Source organism: Hyperolius riggenbachi, chromosome 8 (genome assembly GCF_040937935.1).
Source record: "Hyperolius riggenbachi isolate aHypRig1 chromosome 8, aHypRig1.pri, whole genome shotgun sequence".
Taxonomy (NCBI): Eukaryota; Metazoa; Chordata; class Amphibia; order Anura; family Hyperoliidae; genus Hyperolius; species Hyperolius riggenbachi.
The window spans coordinates 40,936,479-40,954,101 of NC_090653.1; the positions used below are offsets into that span (position 1 = coordinate 40,936,479).

The 17,623-nt window shown below is 47.5% G+C and overlaps 1 protein-coding gene across 1 annotated transcript in view; it reads left to right on the forward strand.

The window, feature by feature from the left end:
* Positions 1-331: 331 nt before the first annotated feature.
* The window catches only part of LOC137528743 (antigen-presenting glycoprotein CD1d-like), a 41,944-nt gene continuing 24,652 nt past the window's right edge, over positions 332-17,623 (forward strand). Inside the window, exons 1-2 of the mRNA XM_068250274.1 lie at positions 332-395; positions 11,067-11,324. Of these exons, the coding sequence (XP_068106375.1) occupies positions 332-395; positions 11,067-11,324 (322 nt within the window). The remainder of the gene's footprint in view (positions 396-11,066; positions 11,325-17,623) is intronic.

Genomic DNA, 17,623 nt, shown 5'->3' on the forward strand with positions numbered 1-17,623 from the left:
TGAATCAAGGCCTAAGTGTGCAGTAAGGGGAGTGCATCAACCCCTTTAAGCTGAGAAGGTAACATAGGGGAAAAAGAGTCACTGAGAATATTTTGCAGACAAGACCAATTTACGAAACTGTTGCTATGCAAAACTTATTGAAAATAATATTTTATCAAATGCATTTCAAGAAAGGGTAATGCCTAAACTGGGCTATAAGCACAACCCCTATAGGGTGGCATTTCCTAAGCACAGCTGTAGAACATTCACATGCCACGCTCTGCTGCTGGTATCTCACTTCCTCTTATTGAATCTCCTTCTAAGTTCTTTTTTTTTTTACTGCAGAAGGAAGATGGACGTGCTTATTCCATGCGTGGCTTTATCCCTCCACCTTCTCCTGAGTGTTACAGCCACAGGTAAGCCTTTTTCTTCTCGTTGTTTGTTTGCTGTACTTTGTTTGCTTTTGTTTTATTTTGTACCTAGTACAATTCTAGTACAGTTAGCTTATGATCACAACACATGGCATGTGCACTGCAGGAGGTGTACATGAATCTGTAATATTCAAGCTATTAGGGCTAGTGCACAGTTCTCAGCTGCATTGCAGAATAATTCTACCTGGCAACTCACTGCCCATACAATTCTATGGACCTGTTCACAGTACTGCATTGTAACTGATCGCGTTATTCTAACCAACTGCTTTGTATTATCTGCCTATGATCTGCCTCTATTGCAGATCCTACTCATTATTAGTGATGAGCACAAATTTTGCATAGACATAATTTCGCATCGAAATTCGCAATTATGATGCAAAATCGTAATGCGAAATTTTGGTAAAAATCATAATTAATCTCATCTGTAATTGTAGTCATTCGTAATTTCGGGTAATTTTCACGTAATTTGGTTTTAAATTTAAAGTGAACCAGAGGCGAAGCCCCTCATGTATTTCACCATATATATCAGTGGGAACATTAGAGAAAACACCTACCCTGCTCTCCGTTTCATCCTTCACTGCTCAGCCTACTTGTTATCAGCCCTGATAAAATCCCTGACTGAGCATTCAGTCTGGCTTAGGTCAGAAATCATTAAAGGACTTATGAGCCCAAATAGGTAAAAAAAGAGATGCACCTTGATCACTTTTAAATGCATCACAGTAGCGTGGATCGAGGGGGGAGGCCCTAGAGCTGCGCAGCCGCACTAACGGTGTATGCGGACTGCGCAGCCGCGGCCAGCTCCGGCGGTCATCTTAGGAGAGGAAGAGGAGCCCGACCCCGTCTGTGGGGGGCTATCACACTGTGGGGACCCGGCAGAACTGCACGGAGGACGCGGATGGCGTCCTCCGTGCATTTAAAAGTGATCAAGGTGCATCTCTTTTTTTACCTATTTGGGCTCGTAAGTCCTTTAAAGCAGAGTCATTATAGCAGAGCCAGAAGGGGGCAGGCTTGGGCTTGAAAAGACATCAGAGAAGACAGACTCACCTATAATGATTCCTGAGCAAAGCCAGACTGAATGCTCAGTCTGGGATTTTATCAGGGCTGATACCAAGCAGGCTGAGCAGAGAAGAATGAAACAGAGAGCAGGGTAGGTGTTTTCTCTAATGTTCCCACTGATATATATGGTGACATACATGATGGTGCTTCATCTCTGGTTCACTTGAAGTGATTAAAAGCAAAGCCCCCGTACAGTGGCGTAGCAAAGGAGCTGTGGGCCCCGATGCAAGTTTTACAACGGGGCCCCTAAGCACTCTATACATAGCAATTGATACGGCACACCAAAACCTGCCAATGGCAACTACAGTGTCAGAGGTGCGAGAAGGGGATGGGGAACAGTTTGTTAATGATTACTGTCACAGGAGCCCTGGTGGTCAGACCGCAAATGGCCTTCCAAACGGTGCCAGCGCACGGATCGTGCGAACTCTGGTCGCAGTCAATGCGCAGGAACCGTTGGGACAAACCGCAGACAAACCAGAAGGGAGCCTGTGAGATATGGGTAATTACAACCTACACACGATTCCAGGGTATCTGCCACCACCACTGGTATGGGCCAGTGGACCCGATTTACTGACTGACTGGTCCTGCGAATAAAAACGGTTAAAACACGCTGTATTCTGTCTAGCCAACAACAAACAATAGTAACGTCTCTTCAGAGGTCTATAGTAGGGTAGCTAGAACAACAACTGACGATAGCGTCGGTTTATTGAAAGCAATATAAATAATTAATATATACAGACAATTATTAAAATCAACAATTATTAAAACAGTAATAGCCAGTATAAAAAATAAAAGGGAGAAAATACTTAGGGTTTGTGGAAATATGTCCTTTTGTGGGAAAATCATCAAGTCCTTGGTTTTCAAGTTCAGCAGAATTTTTTGTTCCAGGTTACAGAAGATGGCCAATTAAGATGGCCGCTAGCCATGTGCCCTTTGTTTCAGAGCTTAATTCAAAGTTCAGCAAGATGGCCGCCAGCCATGTGTCCTCTGGCTGGCAGCAGAATGTTCTCATATGGATGGAATGGGAGGACTGATGCCCGCCTGCTGGCCATGTGCTTTTGATGAAGCTGGTTTGGGGGTGTGACAATGCCGGCCCCCTCTGAGTTACCAACAAATGACAGTTCATTCCCTCTGAGAGATTTCAGGGCTAAACTTATGAAATGCTGTAACTCCTGAACCATACACGTTATATTTAGGGGGGTAACAGCTTCATACTTGTTGGAAAATACAGATTAATATGACATCCGACACGGCTAAGCCAGCGGGTCAGGCTCCTGAGAAGATTCATATCTCGATAACCAGATGGTCTATCCCAAGGAATTTCATATCAGCACGATGGCCAGATTTTACCGAACAAGACGATATGAATTTTATAGCTGTGCGACATACGGTTTTCGTATGCCGACAGGAAATCATACCACCCATGCTTTTCTTATGCTTTTCTTATGGCCCGTAATCGGTGCCGGATCGGCTGGCTTTCTATGGCCCCCCTGTGGAGCCAGCTTCCTGGTCCTTTTCATGGGGAAATCTGCTGTAGGGGGAATGAGCTAGGCCCTGCAGGGAGTCCGGCCACGTGCGACATTCCTGAGGGGTGAGGCATTCAGGAGGGGTGAGGGGACTGCTTTGGCTTTACAGGGGAACAGATCTCTGGATTTAAAACACAAAAATGTCATTTTCGGATCGCTTGCACGACTGCTCAGATCCGACAGGGAGCGATCAGGAAAGCGACTGTGAATTCTCTAGATTCACCTGCGTTTCTCACGGCTATTCCGTGACAATTACCACTAGCACAGGACCAATAGAGAGCTAATACTGCAGTTGAGGGAGGGCCCTTTGGAGCCCCTCTGGCCCAAGGGCCCTGATGCGGTTGCTACCTCTGCAACCCCTATTGCTACGCCCTGCCCCCATACATGCTATCGCGCTAACAGTATGTTTTATGCCCTAAAACACATGTCGAACTCCAGGCCTGGAGGGCCGGATCCATGCCAGTGTTTAGGATGGACTGAGAAAGAAAGGAATGTGTTCTACCTGATGGACCACACCTTTCCTGATTCAGACCCATCAATTCATTTCAGCTGTAACAGTATCAAAAATGTGTGAGGATCTCGGCCCTCATAGGACCGGTTTGACATAGGGCCTAAAACATACCGTGTGTCAGGAGGCACTTATTGTGTAAAAATATAAGGGGATAATTGAAAAATTGGGGGGGAGCACTTGATTAAAAAATATTAGCGGTACGTCACCCACTGGTCATATAGATCTGGCTGGTACACAGATGTCTGCAAGATCATAGAAAAGCTGTGTTAAGCCAGCCAAGGGTGTATCAAAAGGTACATCTATTGATCAGCGATAGCAAACAATTTGCAATATTGCAATAAAATTAACAGCGCTGTTAAAGCGGGATTAAAGCGAATCTTAAGTCTACAAAAAAAAAAAAAAAGCAGCTTAACATATCTGCGGCTTCTTGCAGCCCCCTGCAGTGATCCTGTGCACGGGCTGTCCTTCCGCAACCCTCCAGCCCACAGTGGCAACCCCATCAAAGCTGCCAAACCATGCACCTTCTCATGCGTCCCCTTGCAAGGCAGCACTCTGCGCATGCGCAGAATGGGAGAATCGCTACTGCGTGTACACAGAACGCTCCGGGCAATGGGAGCGCAATCAGGGTGCGCACGGCTCGGGGCTGTGCATGCACAGGAGCCTGTGACTGGCCACAACTGGCCAGCTTTGAGGGGGTCGTCTCTGTGGACTGGAGGGATATGGAAGGAGGGCATGGACACAAGATGACTGCAAGAAGCCCCAGGTAAGTTAAGCTGCCTTTTTTGTAGACTTAAAGGACTTATGAGGCCAATATGGTAAAAAAACGTTAAATACCTCTTCAGTTTTATGATCGTTAGGGGACTCCATCCGCATCCCCCCTTCCATTCCGCCGCGCTTGTAAATCAATTCCCAGACTCATGGGGGTCCCGACCCGATCCCTCGGGTCGTCCTCAGCTGCCCCACTGAAGATGGCCGCCAGGTCCGGCCGCGGCTGCGCAGTTCTCCAGCTCCGACCTCATTACCGGCAGTCTCACGTACATAAAGCATGCGAGACTGCCGTAATGAGGTCGGAGCTGGAGGAGGACTTAGAGCTGCGCAGCCACACTTGCGCTGTGAGAACTGCGCAGCCGCATTTGCGGCTGTGAGAACTGTGCAACCGCGGCCGGACCTGGCGGCCATCTTCAGTGGGGCAGCTGAGGACGACTCAAGGGATCGGGTCGGGACCCCCACGAGTCTGGGAATTGATTTACAAGCGCGGCGGAATGGAAGGGGGGATGTGGATGGAGTCCCCTAACGATCATAAAGCTGAAGAGGTATTTAACTTTTTTTACCATATTGGCCTCGTAAGTCCTTTAAGTAGCCCTTTAAACCTGGGTGAGCATCTTGAGCTCACTTGTCCATGAAAACCGCAATCGTTAAAAAAATCACTTAAAAAATCGCAATGACTCCAAAATCACAATTGCTCCAAAAATTGTAATCACTGAAAAACAACGTCCTCTTTCTCGGCTTTGGAAATAAGGGACCGCACGTTCAAACAGGTACATTTTCCTGACTGCTTAATAATTATTAATTGGTGATGATAATTATCATATTTTATGATTTATCTACCTTTTAATTCATGCAGAACTAATTTTCTTTTATTTGCAAAACCTGTCAGTCCGCTTATCTAAAAGCCCACATGACAAGCAAAATGTACAGGTGGGCCCTGGATACAAACTTCAAACATTCACACCAAGTGCAGGACCGCAGAAAGAAATGTAGTGTTGTCACGGGGATCAGATTTTCCTCCCGCACCTGCATAGTCCCAAATCCCAGTTAGGATTAGCATGTAGAGCCACCACAAAGCAGCCAGAGCCCTGCTCCACACAGCAAGGCACAGCGTGACATGGACAGATATTGCACAGGTTAAATTGCAGAGCATGGGACAGAAATCACAGCACTCTCATACTCTATGAACCATGACATTAGCTGGTGCCTTGTGTTCCAGCTGCCTTATCTCATAACAAGGAGGAGGTTTTGGATCCGGATCGGGGCGTAACTCTAGAGGGGCAGCCTCTGTGACCACAGGATGGCCCAGAGCTCTGGAAAGCCCCTATTACTAACCTTTCCTAACTAACACTAAGGGCCCACCAGGAAAGTTTCAGCCTGGGGCCCGCCTTACGCCTCTCATGCCATCAGATAATTCATCAAGCAGTCTCATGCCATCAGATAATTCAGCAAGCAGTCTCATGCCATCAGATAATTCATCAAGCAGTCTCATGCCATCAGATAATTCATCAAGCAGTCTCATGCCATCAGATAATTCATCAAGTCGTCCCATGTCATCAGATAATTCATCAAGCAGTCTCATGCCATCAGATAATTCATCAAGTCGTCCCATGCCATCGGATAATTCATCAAGCAGTCTCATGCCATCAGATAATTCAGCAAGTAGTCTTATGCCATCAGATAATTCAGCAAGTAGTCACATGCCACCAGATAATTCAGCAAGTAGTCTCATGCCATCAGATAATTCATCAAGCAGTCTCATGCCACCAGATAATTCATCAAGCAATCTCATGCCATCAGATAATTCATCAAGCAGTCTCATGCCATCAGATAATTCATCAAGCAGTCTCATGCCACCAGATAATTCATCAAGTAGTCACATTCCATCAGATAATTCATCAAGTAGTCACATGCCATCAGATAATTCATCAAGTAGTCACATGCCATCAGATAATTCATCAAGTAGTCTCATGCCATCAGATAATTCATCAAGCACTCTCATGCCATCAGATAATTCATCAAGTAGTCACATGCCACCAGATAATTCAGCAAGTAGTCTCACTCTCATGCCATCAGATAATTCATCAAGCAGTCTCATGCCATCAGATAATTCATCAAGCAGTCTCATGCCATCAGATAATTCATCAAGCACTCTCATGCCATCAGATAATTCATCAAGTAGTCACATGCCACCAGATAATTCAGCAAGTAGTCTCATGCCATCAGATAATTCATCAAGCAGTCTCATGCCATCAGATAATTCATCAAGCAGTCTCATGCCATCAGATAATTCATCAAGCAGTCTCATGCCATCAGATAATTCATCAAGCAGTCTCATGCCACCAGATAATCGATCAAGTAGTCACATTCCTTCAGATAATTCATCAAGTAGTCACATGCCATCAGATAATTCATCAAGCAGTCTCATGCCACCAAATAATCGATCAAGTAGTCACATTCCTTCAGATAATTCATCAAGTAGTCACATGCCATCAGATAATTCATCAAGCAGTCTCATGCCATCAGATAATTCATCAAGCAGTCTCATGCCATTAGATAATTCATCAAGCAGTCTCATGCCATCAGATAATTCATCAAGTAGTCACATGCCATCAGATAATTCATCAAGTAGTCACATGCCATCAGATAATTCATCAAGCAGTCACATGCCATCAGATAATTAATCAAGCAGTCTCATGCCATCAGATAATTCATCAAGTAGTCTCATGCCACCAGATAATTCATCAAGCAGTCTCATGCCACCAGATAATTCATCAAGCAGTCTCATGCCACCAGATAATTCATCAAGCAGTCTCATGCCATCAGATAATTCATCAAGCAGTCTCATGCCATCAGATAATTCATCAAGCAGTCTCATGCCATCAGATAATTCATCAAGTAGTCTCATGCCACCAGATAACTCATCAAGCAGTCTCATGCCACCAGATAATTCATCAAGCAGTCTCATGCCATCAGATAATTCATCAAGCAGTCTCATGCCATCAGATAATTCAGCAAGTAGTCACATGCCACCAGATAATTCATCAAGTAGTCTCATGCCACCAGATAATTCATCAAGCAGTCTCATGCCATCAGATAATTCATTAAGTAGTCTCATGCCACCAGATAATTCATCAAGCAGTCTCATGCCAGCAGATAATTCATCAAGTAGTCTCATGCCACCAGATAATTCATCAAGCAGTCTCATGCCATCAGATAATTCATCAAGTCGTCGCATGCCATCAGATAATTCATCAAGCAGTCTCATGCCACCAGATAATTCATCAAGTAGTCACATGCCATCAGATAATTCATCAAGTAGTCACATGCCATCAGATAATGCTGCCCAATAAAAATAAAGTTGTAACAGTCAACCAGATAAAATAATCAAGTAGCCAGGTGCCTCACAATAAACAAATTACGTAGACAGATGCCTCAAAATAAAACAATTTAGTAGCCAAGTCCACCCTGGATACATAAATTAAACAGCCATGTTCACCAAATAAAATAATTAGATAGCTATGTGCCTATAGATATCAGTATTAGGTAGAAAAATGTGCCCCTAGATATTAGGTAGCCATAGCGGATCACCAATTGCTGGCTGGGTGCAGGGTGCTTGCTGGGTGCTGGTTAGGGCAGTGTGCAGGATGGGTGCAGGGACAGGGTGCAGGTTAGGGCAGTGTGCAGGGTGCAGGGACAGGGTGCTGGTTAGAGCAGTTCAGGGTGGGGCAGGGTGCAGGGACAGGGTGCTGGTGGTTAGGGCAGTTCAGGCAGGGACAGGGTGCTGGTTATTAGGGGCAGTTAAAGTTAGTGGCTGAGGCAGGGTGCTGGTTAGGGCAGTTGTGGCTGGGGCAGGGACAGGGTGCTGGTTTGGGCAGTTGTGGCTGGGGCAGGGTGCTGAGGCAGGGTGCAGGTTAGGGCAGTTGTGGCTGGGGCAGAGTGCAGGGACAGGGTGCTGGGGAAGGGTGCAGGGACCGGATGCTGGTTAGGGCAGTTGTGGCTGGGAAAGAGTGCAGGGACAGGGTGCTGGGGAAAAGTGCAGGGGCAGGTTGCAGGGACAGGGTGCTGGGGCTGGCAGTTGTGGCTGGGGCAGGGTGCAGGGACATGGTGCATGGACAGGTTGCTGGAGCAGGGATAGGGTGCTGGGGCAGTGTGCAGGTACAGGGTGCTAGGGCAGGGACATGGTGCTGAGGCAGGGTGCTGGGGAAGCGTGCTGTGGCAGGGTGCAGGGATAGGGTGCTGGGGCAGGGTGCAGGGACAGGGTGCTGGGGCAGGGCGCTGGGACAGGGTGCAGGGACAGGGTGCTGGGGCAGGGTGCAGGGACAGGGTGCTGGAGCAGAGTGCTGGGACAGGGTGCAGGGACAGGGTGCTGGGGAAGGGTGCAGGGACAGGGTGCTAGTTAGGGCAGTTGTGGCTGGGAAAGAGTGCAGGGACAGGGTGCTGGGGCAAAGTGCAGGGGTAGGTTGCAGGGACAGGGTGCTGGGGCAGGGACAGGGTGCTGGTTAGGGCAGTTGTGGCTGGGGCAGGGTGCAGGGACATGGTGCAGGGACAGGTTGCTGGAGCAGGGACAGGGTGCTGGGGCAGGGACATGGTGCTGAGGCAGGGTGCTGGGGCAGGGTGCTGGGGAAGGGTGCTGGGGCAGGGTGCGGGGATAGGGTGCTGGGGCAGGGTGCAGGGACAGGGTGCTGAGGCAGGGCACTGGGACAGGGTGCAGGGACACTGTGCTGGAGCAGGGTGCTGGGACAGGGTGCAGGGACTGGGTGCTGGGGCAGGGTGCAGCAGCAGGGTCAGGGTGCTGGGGCAGGGTGCAGGGACAGGGTGCTGGGACAGGGTGCAGTGCAGGGACAGGGAGCTGGGGAAGGGTGCAGGCACAGGGTGGAGCAGCAGGGTGCAGTGCAGGGACAGGGTGCTGGGACAGGGTGCAGTGCAGGATCAGGGTCCTGGGGCAGGGTGCAGGGACAGGGTGCTGGGGCAAGGTGCAGTGCAGGGACAGGGTGCTGGGGCAGGGTGCTGGGGCATTGTGAAGGGGAATGATGCAGTGTGCAGGGTGCGTTACAGACCTCAGATCTCGCGGAGACCGGTCCCCGCTGCTTGGCCTGAATCCCTTCTTATAGTGACAGACCTCAGATCGCGGCGACAGCAGAGTCACAGGCCGCACACGCTATCCACGCTCAAGGTACTCCAAATGCGCAAGTGACGTCAGAGGTGAATGACGTCACTTCCGCATTTGGAATATGTTCAGTGTGGATAGCGTGCGCGGCCTGTCACTGAAAGGTCTGTCATTATAGGAAGGGATTCGGGCCAGGGCAGGCTGCATGGAAGGGGGGGCCCAGGTGAGGTGGGGGAGACTGCCCCCCTCCCCACTGCTCCTCCTTCCTGCACTGTGCCTGTGACCCCTCCTACAGTGCTCGGGGTCCCCAGGGCCCTGTAATTAAAGGGCCTACCGGGCAAAATCCCGACCTCCCGCCGGGTCAGTATGAGCCTGCCCTGGTGCATGATTAATTATGCGGTAGAGCAGCTGAGGGTCAGTTTATTCTTTTTGCCTTGTAAGATGAGCCCCCAGGATGTAAAGGTCACCAAGGGGAGGTAAGGGAAGGGATGTGAACATTGGGGGGGGGAGGCTCTATCGAAATTTTGCGGGGGGGGACCCCATGAATTGTAGATACGCCACTGATCAGGATGATACCATTTATTGGCTAATTTAAAGGAAACCTGAGATGAAGAACACCTCAGGATTTTTACTTACCTTTGGGCTTACTACAGCCCAATCCCATAACCTCCCCCCCCCCCCTCCCCCCCCCCCCCCCCCCCCCGTAGTCCAACTGGGCCCTCACATTCCACGCTGTACCCTCTGTAGCACCACTGTGAGGCCATGCACAATCCTGGCCACATTCACCATCCGATCAGTCTTGAAATAAGTGTGAAATGCACAGAGCACTCCCAGCCAGGGGAGGGTGATTGGGGAAGGACGGGAAGGTGCGCAGTAGGGACCACGGATGTGCAGTGGCTAACCACCAGTCTGGAATTTATCAGGCCTGACTGCTGGAGAACTGATGGGATGGGATGGAGTCCAAGGGGCCAGATGGGCTACTGGAGGAAGCCTCAGGTATGTATAGGACTTTAATGTGATAACAGGAAATGCTGAAGATTTTTGGACAGCTGAAGGTGAGCAGTGAGCACAGCTACTCAAAGGGCTTTTAAATTTGAAAAGTTAATATCTAAAGGTAATATTTATTTACACCATCGGCATACCTCCCAACAGTCCTGATCTCACCGGAACTGTCACAATTTTCCTTGCTCTGTCCTGTGTCCTGCCCCTGCTTTTGAAATTCCAACCTCCAGGCTTCTCTCCGCCTTAAGGGAGTGCTAGCTTTCCTGATAACGGGTGCTGGCACACTCTGGCCTTGCTGAACCCTCAGAGCACACAGTGCTGTGCACTGGAAGACGATGCCTTCTTCCGCCCCATCCCGCCCCAACCAGCACACAATTTAAATGGGGAACTGGCCCTGTGATGAAGAAGTGCATGCTGCAGCAGAAGGAAGTCCAAGGGAAGAAGACAACAGGAGATAAACCTTAAATACGTTGAGATTTAGTGCTGCTGAGCTGAGATTTCCCTGCTGTAAATTACTCTGAACTGAATTTGTGATTAGCTATTGTCATTTATGAGGTTCAAAAAATGAGAAGTTGGAGGAGCAGCCTAACAAACCAGAGAACTTTTATTTATATAAGTAGATAAGCAAAAAAGTGCAAATATTAAGAACTATGATCTCTCTTCCCCTCCCCCTCTTCCTATAGATTCCATTAGGATAAGTTTACTGCAGACCTATGAAGTCTTTGACCACCAAGTCCTGTCTCGCTGGGGCACCCTGATGGTGGAAGACATCGAGACACTGTCATTCTACAGAGGCTCTGACCCCATCACATTTAAACAGAGTTGGTCAAAAGCATCCTTTACTGACACGGATTGGGCAACGTTTAGCATGATGGTGGAGCATTATGTATACTATTTCGAATTCCACATACAAGACATGAGCATGAAAATTGGTTATAAAGGTAAGTGACTAACAGAGATGAAACACATAGGGCCTGATGCTATTCAAGGTGATAAGTAGCTTGCAGATGTGAGCTACTTATCACCTTGCCATCGCACGAGGATTACCGGCAAATCCTATTGCCAGTTTCACTCGTGCGATGGCCGATCGTTAGAGAGCATTACTCAGGTGAAAGCCTGAGCGATGCTCCCATGTTACGGGCGATGGGGAGCAAGGTTTTACCCTGTGGTGCTGTCCATCAGCACCACGGCCTCGCTCCTCACACACGCGCACACCCGCCGAACATCCGCCGCTGCATCTGGGGGTTTCCTTTAATAAGGAGACCCCCAGAGCTCCCAGCCGGCCCCCGCTCGTCTCTGCAACCCCCACGTAGCTGCAGAGATAATTTGAAGCAATTTCCCTGCCGCCGCTGAAGACCCGCCGCAAGTCCAGTCCTGCAATTACAGTGTATGAGTCGCTGTAATTACTCTCGCTATAGCAGAATCCCGGCAAAGCATCTTTGAATCTGCCGCAGGGGCTCCCCATTGGTTCACAGTCTGGACCAATGAAAATGGCTCAGGCTGTGAACCAATGGGGAGCCCCGGTGGCTGATTCAAAGATGCTTTGCCGGGACTCTGTTATTAGCGAGTGTAATTACAGTGACTCATACACTGTAATTGCAGGACGGGACTTGCGGTGGGTGTTCAGCGGCAGGAGGGAAATTGCTTCCAAGTATCTTTGCAGCTCGGTGTGGGGTTGCAGAGACATGAGGCGGCCGGCGGGGAGCTCTGGGGGTCTCCTTATTAAAGGAGACCCCCAGATGCAGCGGCGATGACGTGCGTTGGCATGTTTAAACCTGCTTTTTGCAGGTGTAAGCTAACGCTCATGTCTGCCGGGAAGCATCACTTCCCGGACGGAGGCATGCAAAGTGTAATAGGGCTAAATGCTTAGGGCTAAATGCAATTGGATCAGGCAACTTTATTGTCACCTGATTATCAGACAGTCTCACCAGCGTTTAACGATGGCGAGTCTGACAATTGCATCAGGCCCATATAAGTACAAGGATATATAATAAAAAAAATATTTTTGAAGAGACAACGTTTCAAGATGATCTTAAATTTTAATGTATCAAGAAGCTCTTTTGTAAAAACAGAGTTCACAAATCTTCAAACAAATTCATCTTTGTAAACAATATCCCATTATCAAGTAGGCGACAACGTCGACTTGTTTCGGAGTAACCTTCTTCAGGCCTTCACAAACAATTGTAATCTAAAATGTAATGTATAGAAAATACAACATTTAGTTACAGTAATTAACAATAAAGCAAGCAAACTGCATCAAATACATAAAAATACATATGAAAATTAAACAACAACAATGTGTAACGATTGGTGTCAACACGCAGAGAGAATATGATTATTGGTGATCTGCAGAATCACCAGTAATGCAGATATACACCAGATTATGGTTGCCTGTGTCCTCTTAGTAACTTTCTTACTGCTGCTAAAAAAATGTTGCAGAGACCCGGGACCTCCATGGCCGTGCAGCTATTAAGTGCCTCGTTGGTTGGAGCCTCCAGACGCCGTGCAGCCCCTTGTACTTTACTGGCCCCATCTGTCCCATCAGTCCTCCTAGTAAGTTACTTTGCAGGTACCGTGGCGTCCCAGGTGTACAGACCCGGGACCTCCATGCAGCCATTCAGCGGCTTACTCGCGGGGCCTGCAGATGCCGTGCAGCCAATCAGAGGGAGCGCCGCTAGTCAATCACTGCCGTCTAGCATTCTGACTGGAGGCGCTGGTCTCGGAGGCGGGACCGTGTCTCCGTCATTGGGCCAATCACAAGCAGTGATTCACTTGCAGAGCTCACTCCGATTGGCTGTCAGCGTCTGGAGGCTCCAGCGAGCGAGGTGTTGAATGGCTTCACGGAGGTCCTGGTCTCTACAACCTGGACGCATCGCTACCTGCAAAGTAAATTACTAGGAGGACTGATGGGACAGAGGGGGCTGGTGGGGTACAGGGGGATGCACAGCGTCTGGAGGCTCCAGCAAGCAAGCCACTAAATGGGTGCAGGGAGGTCCCGGGTCTCTACACAGTGGGACACCGAACACGGGGGCAGATGTGACAAGGGGGCCAGTGAGATGCAGGAGGACACGGGACACTAGCCAGAGGGGAAACTTGAGGACACCGGAGACAGGGGGCACTTACCGTGGACACCTTAGGACTATAAGACGCAGTAACTTTTTCCCCCCACTTTTGGGGTAGAAAAAGTGTGTCTTATAGTCCGAAAAATACGGTACAGGACAAAAATTGGGATGGGTACCATCTGGACAAAATCAAGCCAGGAAACACCACCTAAAATAATTACACAATATATAATATATAAAAAGATAATAATATGCGCTATTCAATGTAAAAAAAATGCTCCAACATAAGGATACTTCAACAATCAGGTAGCTAGCAAATAATGCATTAATAGGCAATATATAGCCATGTTGCAGCGGCCAGATAGTTAGTAAATAATAATACATTTCCAAATAATGAGCCATACTAAGAGCTAAAAGTAAAGAAACAATCAAAATAATACATTCCATGGCCATTTATCAATCAAACAAATCAGGATGTTAACAAAACTAATAAACAACCAGAGATAAATTGCATCAGGTACATAAAGAGAAGGGATAGAGGCAAATCTCCTTTTCCTAGAAGGTTTTCTTAGAAGGTGAAATAGGGTCATATCTTTAAAGGGCAACTGAAGTGAGGGAGATATGAAAGCTGCCGTATTTATTTCCTTTTAAACAATACCAGTTGCCTGGAAGCCTCACTGGTCCATTTAGCTGCAGTAGTGTCTGAATAACATCAGAAATAAGCATGCAGGGAATCTTGTCAGATCTGACAATAATGTCAGAAACACCTGATGTTCTGCATGCTTGTTCAGGGTCTATGGCTAAAAGTATTAGAGGAAGAGGACTAGCAGTATAGCCAAGCAACTAGTATTGCTTAAAGGATACCCACGGTGACATGTGACATGATGAGATAGACATGGTTATGTACCGTGCCTAGCACACAAATAACTTTGCATGTTTTATGTTTTTTCTTTCTCTGATTGAAAGAGTTACATATCAGGTATGTAAGTGGCTGACTCAGTCCTGACTCAGACAGGAAGTGACTACAATGTGACCCTCACTGATAAGAAATTCCAACTATAAAACACTTTCCTGGAAGAAAATGGCTTCTGAGAGCAGGAAAGAGATAAAAAGGGTCAATAGTTCATAAATTTTAGCTCTGGCATACTTCAATGAATGTGTCATTCAGCAAAAACAATTAAACAGTTAAAACTTAAAAAGTAGATTCAAACATAAAATAAAACTGTGGAAAATCTTAAAAACTCATTTTTAGGAGAAGGAAGATAAATGCTATTGTTTATTTCATTAGTTTATTTTCACCTCGGGTGTCCTTTAAAAGGAAATAAATATGGCAGCCTCCATATCCCTCTCACTTTAGGTGTCCTTTAATGCGAAAATCCACATTTGTTTAGAAAAACTCAGGGATTTACCCATATTTTTTGCACCATAAGATAAGCCTGACTATAAGACGCACCTAGGTAAGTTTATGTAAGGATCCGCTCAGCTGGCTGCACAGGCAGACAGCTGTTTGACCATTCCTTGTGTCTCTGAATAAGAGACCTGGCTTTGTCTTGCAAGTTCCAGACCTGCTCTGCTGCTGAGGGATTTGCATACATTGGTTATGCAAATCATCTAGCTGCTGGCAGTATAAAGGTTGGGATCACCCACAATCCTTTGCTGGTCATTCCTTCAGGGTTTGTTGTAAACACTCCTAGAGTGTCAGCCTATTTCTTGTTAAAGTTATCTTAGAGTAATTCTTGGAACTGTACTAGGCAGTTTTCTAGTGCAGTTAGATTGCATATCTGTTTTGTCTGTCTGTTGCGATTGTCCTGTCCCAGCGGTGGTCGACAGGAAATCGTTCTGTTTGTCTGGGTGCTAACCGGGGCAGCGGTTGCTACCGGTAGCCCCTTCTGATCTGTCTTGTTTGGATCACACTAGCCTCTAGCGGTAGTGGCAGTGGATCCTTCTGATCTTGCTTGGATCGCACTAGTCTTGCGCTAGCGCTGTGGATCCTTCTGTTCTGTTTTCCTGGATCGCACTAGCCTCTAGCGGTAGTGCTGTGGATCCTTCTGATCTGTCTTGCCTGGATCGCACTAGCCTTGTGCTAGTGCTGTGGATCCTTCTGTTCTGTTTTCCTGGATCGCACTAGCCTCGAGCGGTAGTGCTGTGGATCCTCCTGATCTGTCTTGCCTGGATCGCACTAGCCTTGCGCTAGTGCTGTGGATCCTTCTGTTCTGTTTTCCTGGAGTATAGCTGGAGCAGCGGTTGCTACCAGCTATCTCATCTGCCTGTCTTGCTTGGATCGCACTAGCCCCTAGCGGTAGCGGCTGTGGATCCTTCCTAGCTCTTTCCTGTTTTCCGTTTGTCTGTCTTGTCTGATACGAACGCTTGCTGTAGGCTCGGTGAGGTAACCATTAAGCAAGCGCTCGCGTTCTCTGTTTCGTGTTTGTCTGTCGGTGGTTAGTTAGGCGTGCTTGTCTCTGTTGTGCTTAACACGCGAAGACCGTGCTGTAAACGCGTTCGCTGTTGCGAATGAGTGCGGTGTTCGCGTTTAGTTAGCATTTGTTATTTTCGTTACTTCTCATTGTCGTTTGCTGTGCCTTTGCTCCTGTTGTGTTCTGTTCTGATCTGTCTTGTGTCACTTCTGGCGATTGCCCTTCTCGCGATCGCGTTCCTACTTTTGTTTCTGCTGATGTGTGTTCACCGTCGCAGGGTCGCGACTAGATTGGTGAACACACATTCGTCCTGTCCCTGTGCTCCTTCTCTTTAGGGGCTGTTCAGCCCCGCATTGTCTTGATCTGTACAATCCCCATCTGGCATCTGTGGCCGTGCAGCGGTTGTACTCGTCTGCGCTCCACAGCGCCATCTGCCGGTGGGAATTGCCCTCTACTGGTGCTTGCACCAAAGCTGGGTTCCCCCTTTCATACGCTTGTGGAGGATTTCCGTAGTGTCAGCGCACACCTTGTGCGCCGATCACGGCGATTATTCCGCATTCGTTACAGTTTAGAGGACAAAAACCTGGGGGAAAAAAATGTACTAAACCTGGTGCATCCTGTGGAGCTTCTCTCCCCAAGTCACATAAAGTGACTTACATGAAGTGTCATACATACTCCATAAATAGCATAGTAGAGTTTATTGCTTCTGAGGTGAAAAAAGACTACCAGGCACTATCCAGAAAAACAAACAAACCAGGAATTAACAAACAGGGGGGCACAAGGCTGTAAATAAATGCAGTCAGAACAATATATAGTGGGAGCACTAGAGCTGTAAGATCACAAGCCAGGTACCAAAAATATAAAAATAAAATAAAACTCGGATGCCTCTAATTGAATAAACAGAATGAGTAAACATTGTAGCCAAGATTGTGCTCAGTATACAATGATGATTGTTCTACCAGAGAGTGCTTCTATAGAAAGTGGCAAGTGCCAGTATAAATTACAATCCAATGCAATCAAATGCAAAATATAAAAAAAATACATTGTGAAAGTGAATCAATAAACAATATCCATGAGGTAACACGCTGTGCAAGAAAGCAAGCTGAACCTATGTGAGCCAGCCTGACACCCTGTGACCTATAAACTTCAGTAGAACATGAGTGTGCCTGTGCACTGAGTGGCCATAAGTTGTCTAAGTGATGGAGGACACCCTGGGAGCTCCACTCCATACCGCAACCAGCCACTCCCCAGTCTGACACCTGCTTATTTAGAGACCACGCCTCCCATTCAGTGCAAGGTACCAACTATATGCTTTCTCTAATGAGCTGGCAGGATGGAGTAAGCGCTGCGTGGCCACGCAGCTGGTGACGCAGATCCGTTGCGTTGCTATAGCAATGCGACTGGCATCCTGTCAGGAAGAGGAGATTGGGCGGAAGTAATAATAAAAACTATAAAACTATCCCCAACCACAAGGAACTAAGAATAATGTCTCACACTCTTCACCATCAGAAAGCGATTTTTTAGACTGGTCAGCAGGACATATAAAGATTGGAAAGCAACAACATTTACAAAGGAGGAAAGAATAACACTTTCTAACATGTCAAAACAACAAAAAGAGGAGGATAAGGGGAGAAACGATGTTGTTTCGCCAACAATGATGTACATACAGGAAGTTTCCAGACAAATTAAGGATGGTAAATACTATAAGTTACTAAGAACACATACCACCACCACACAGTTTAAGGACCAATTGGATGAATTGTT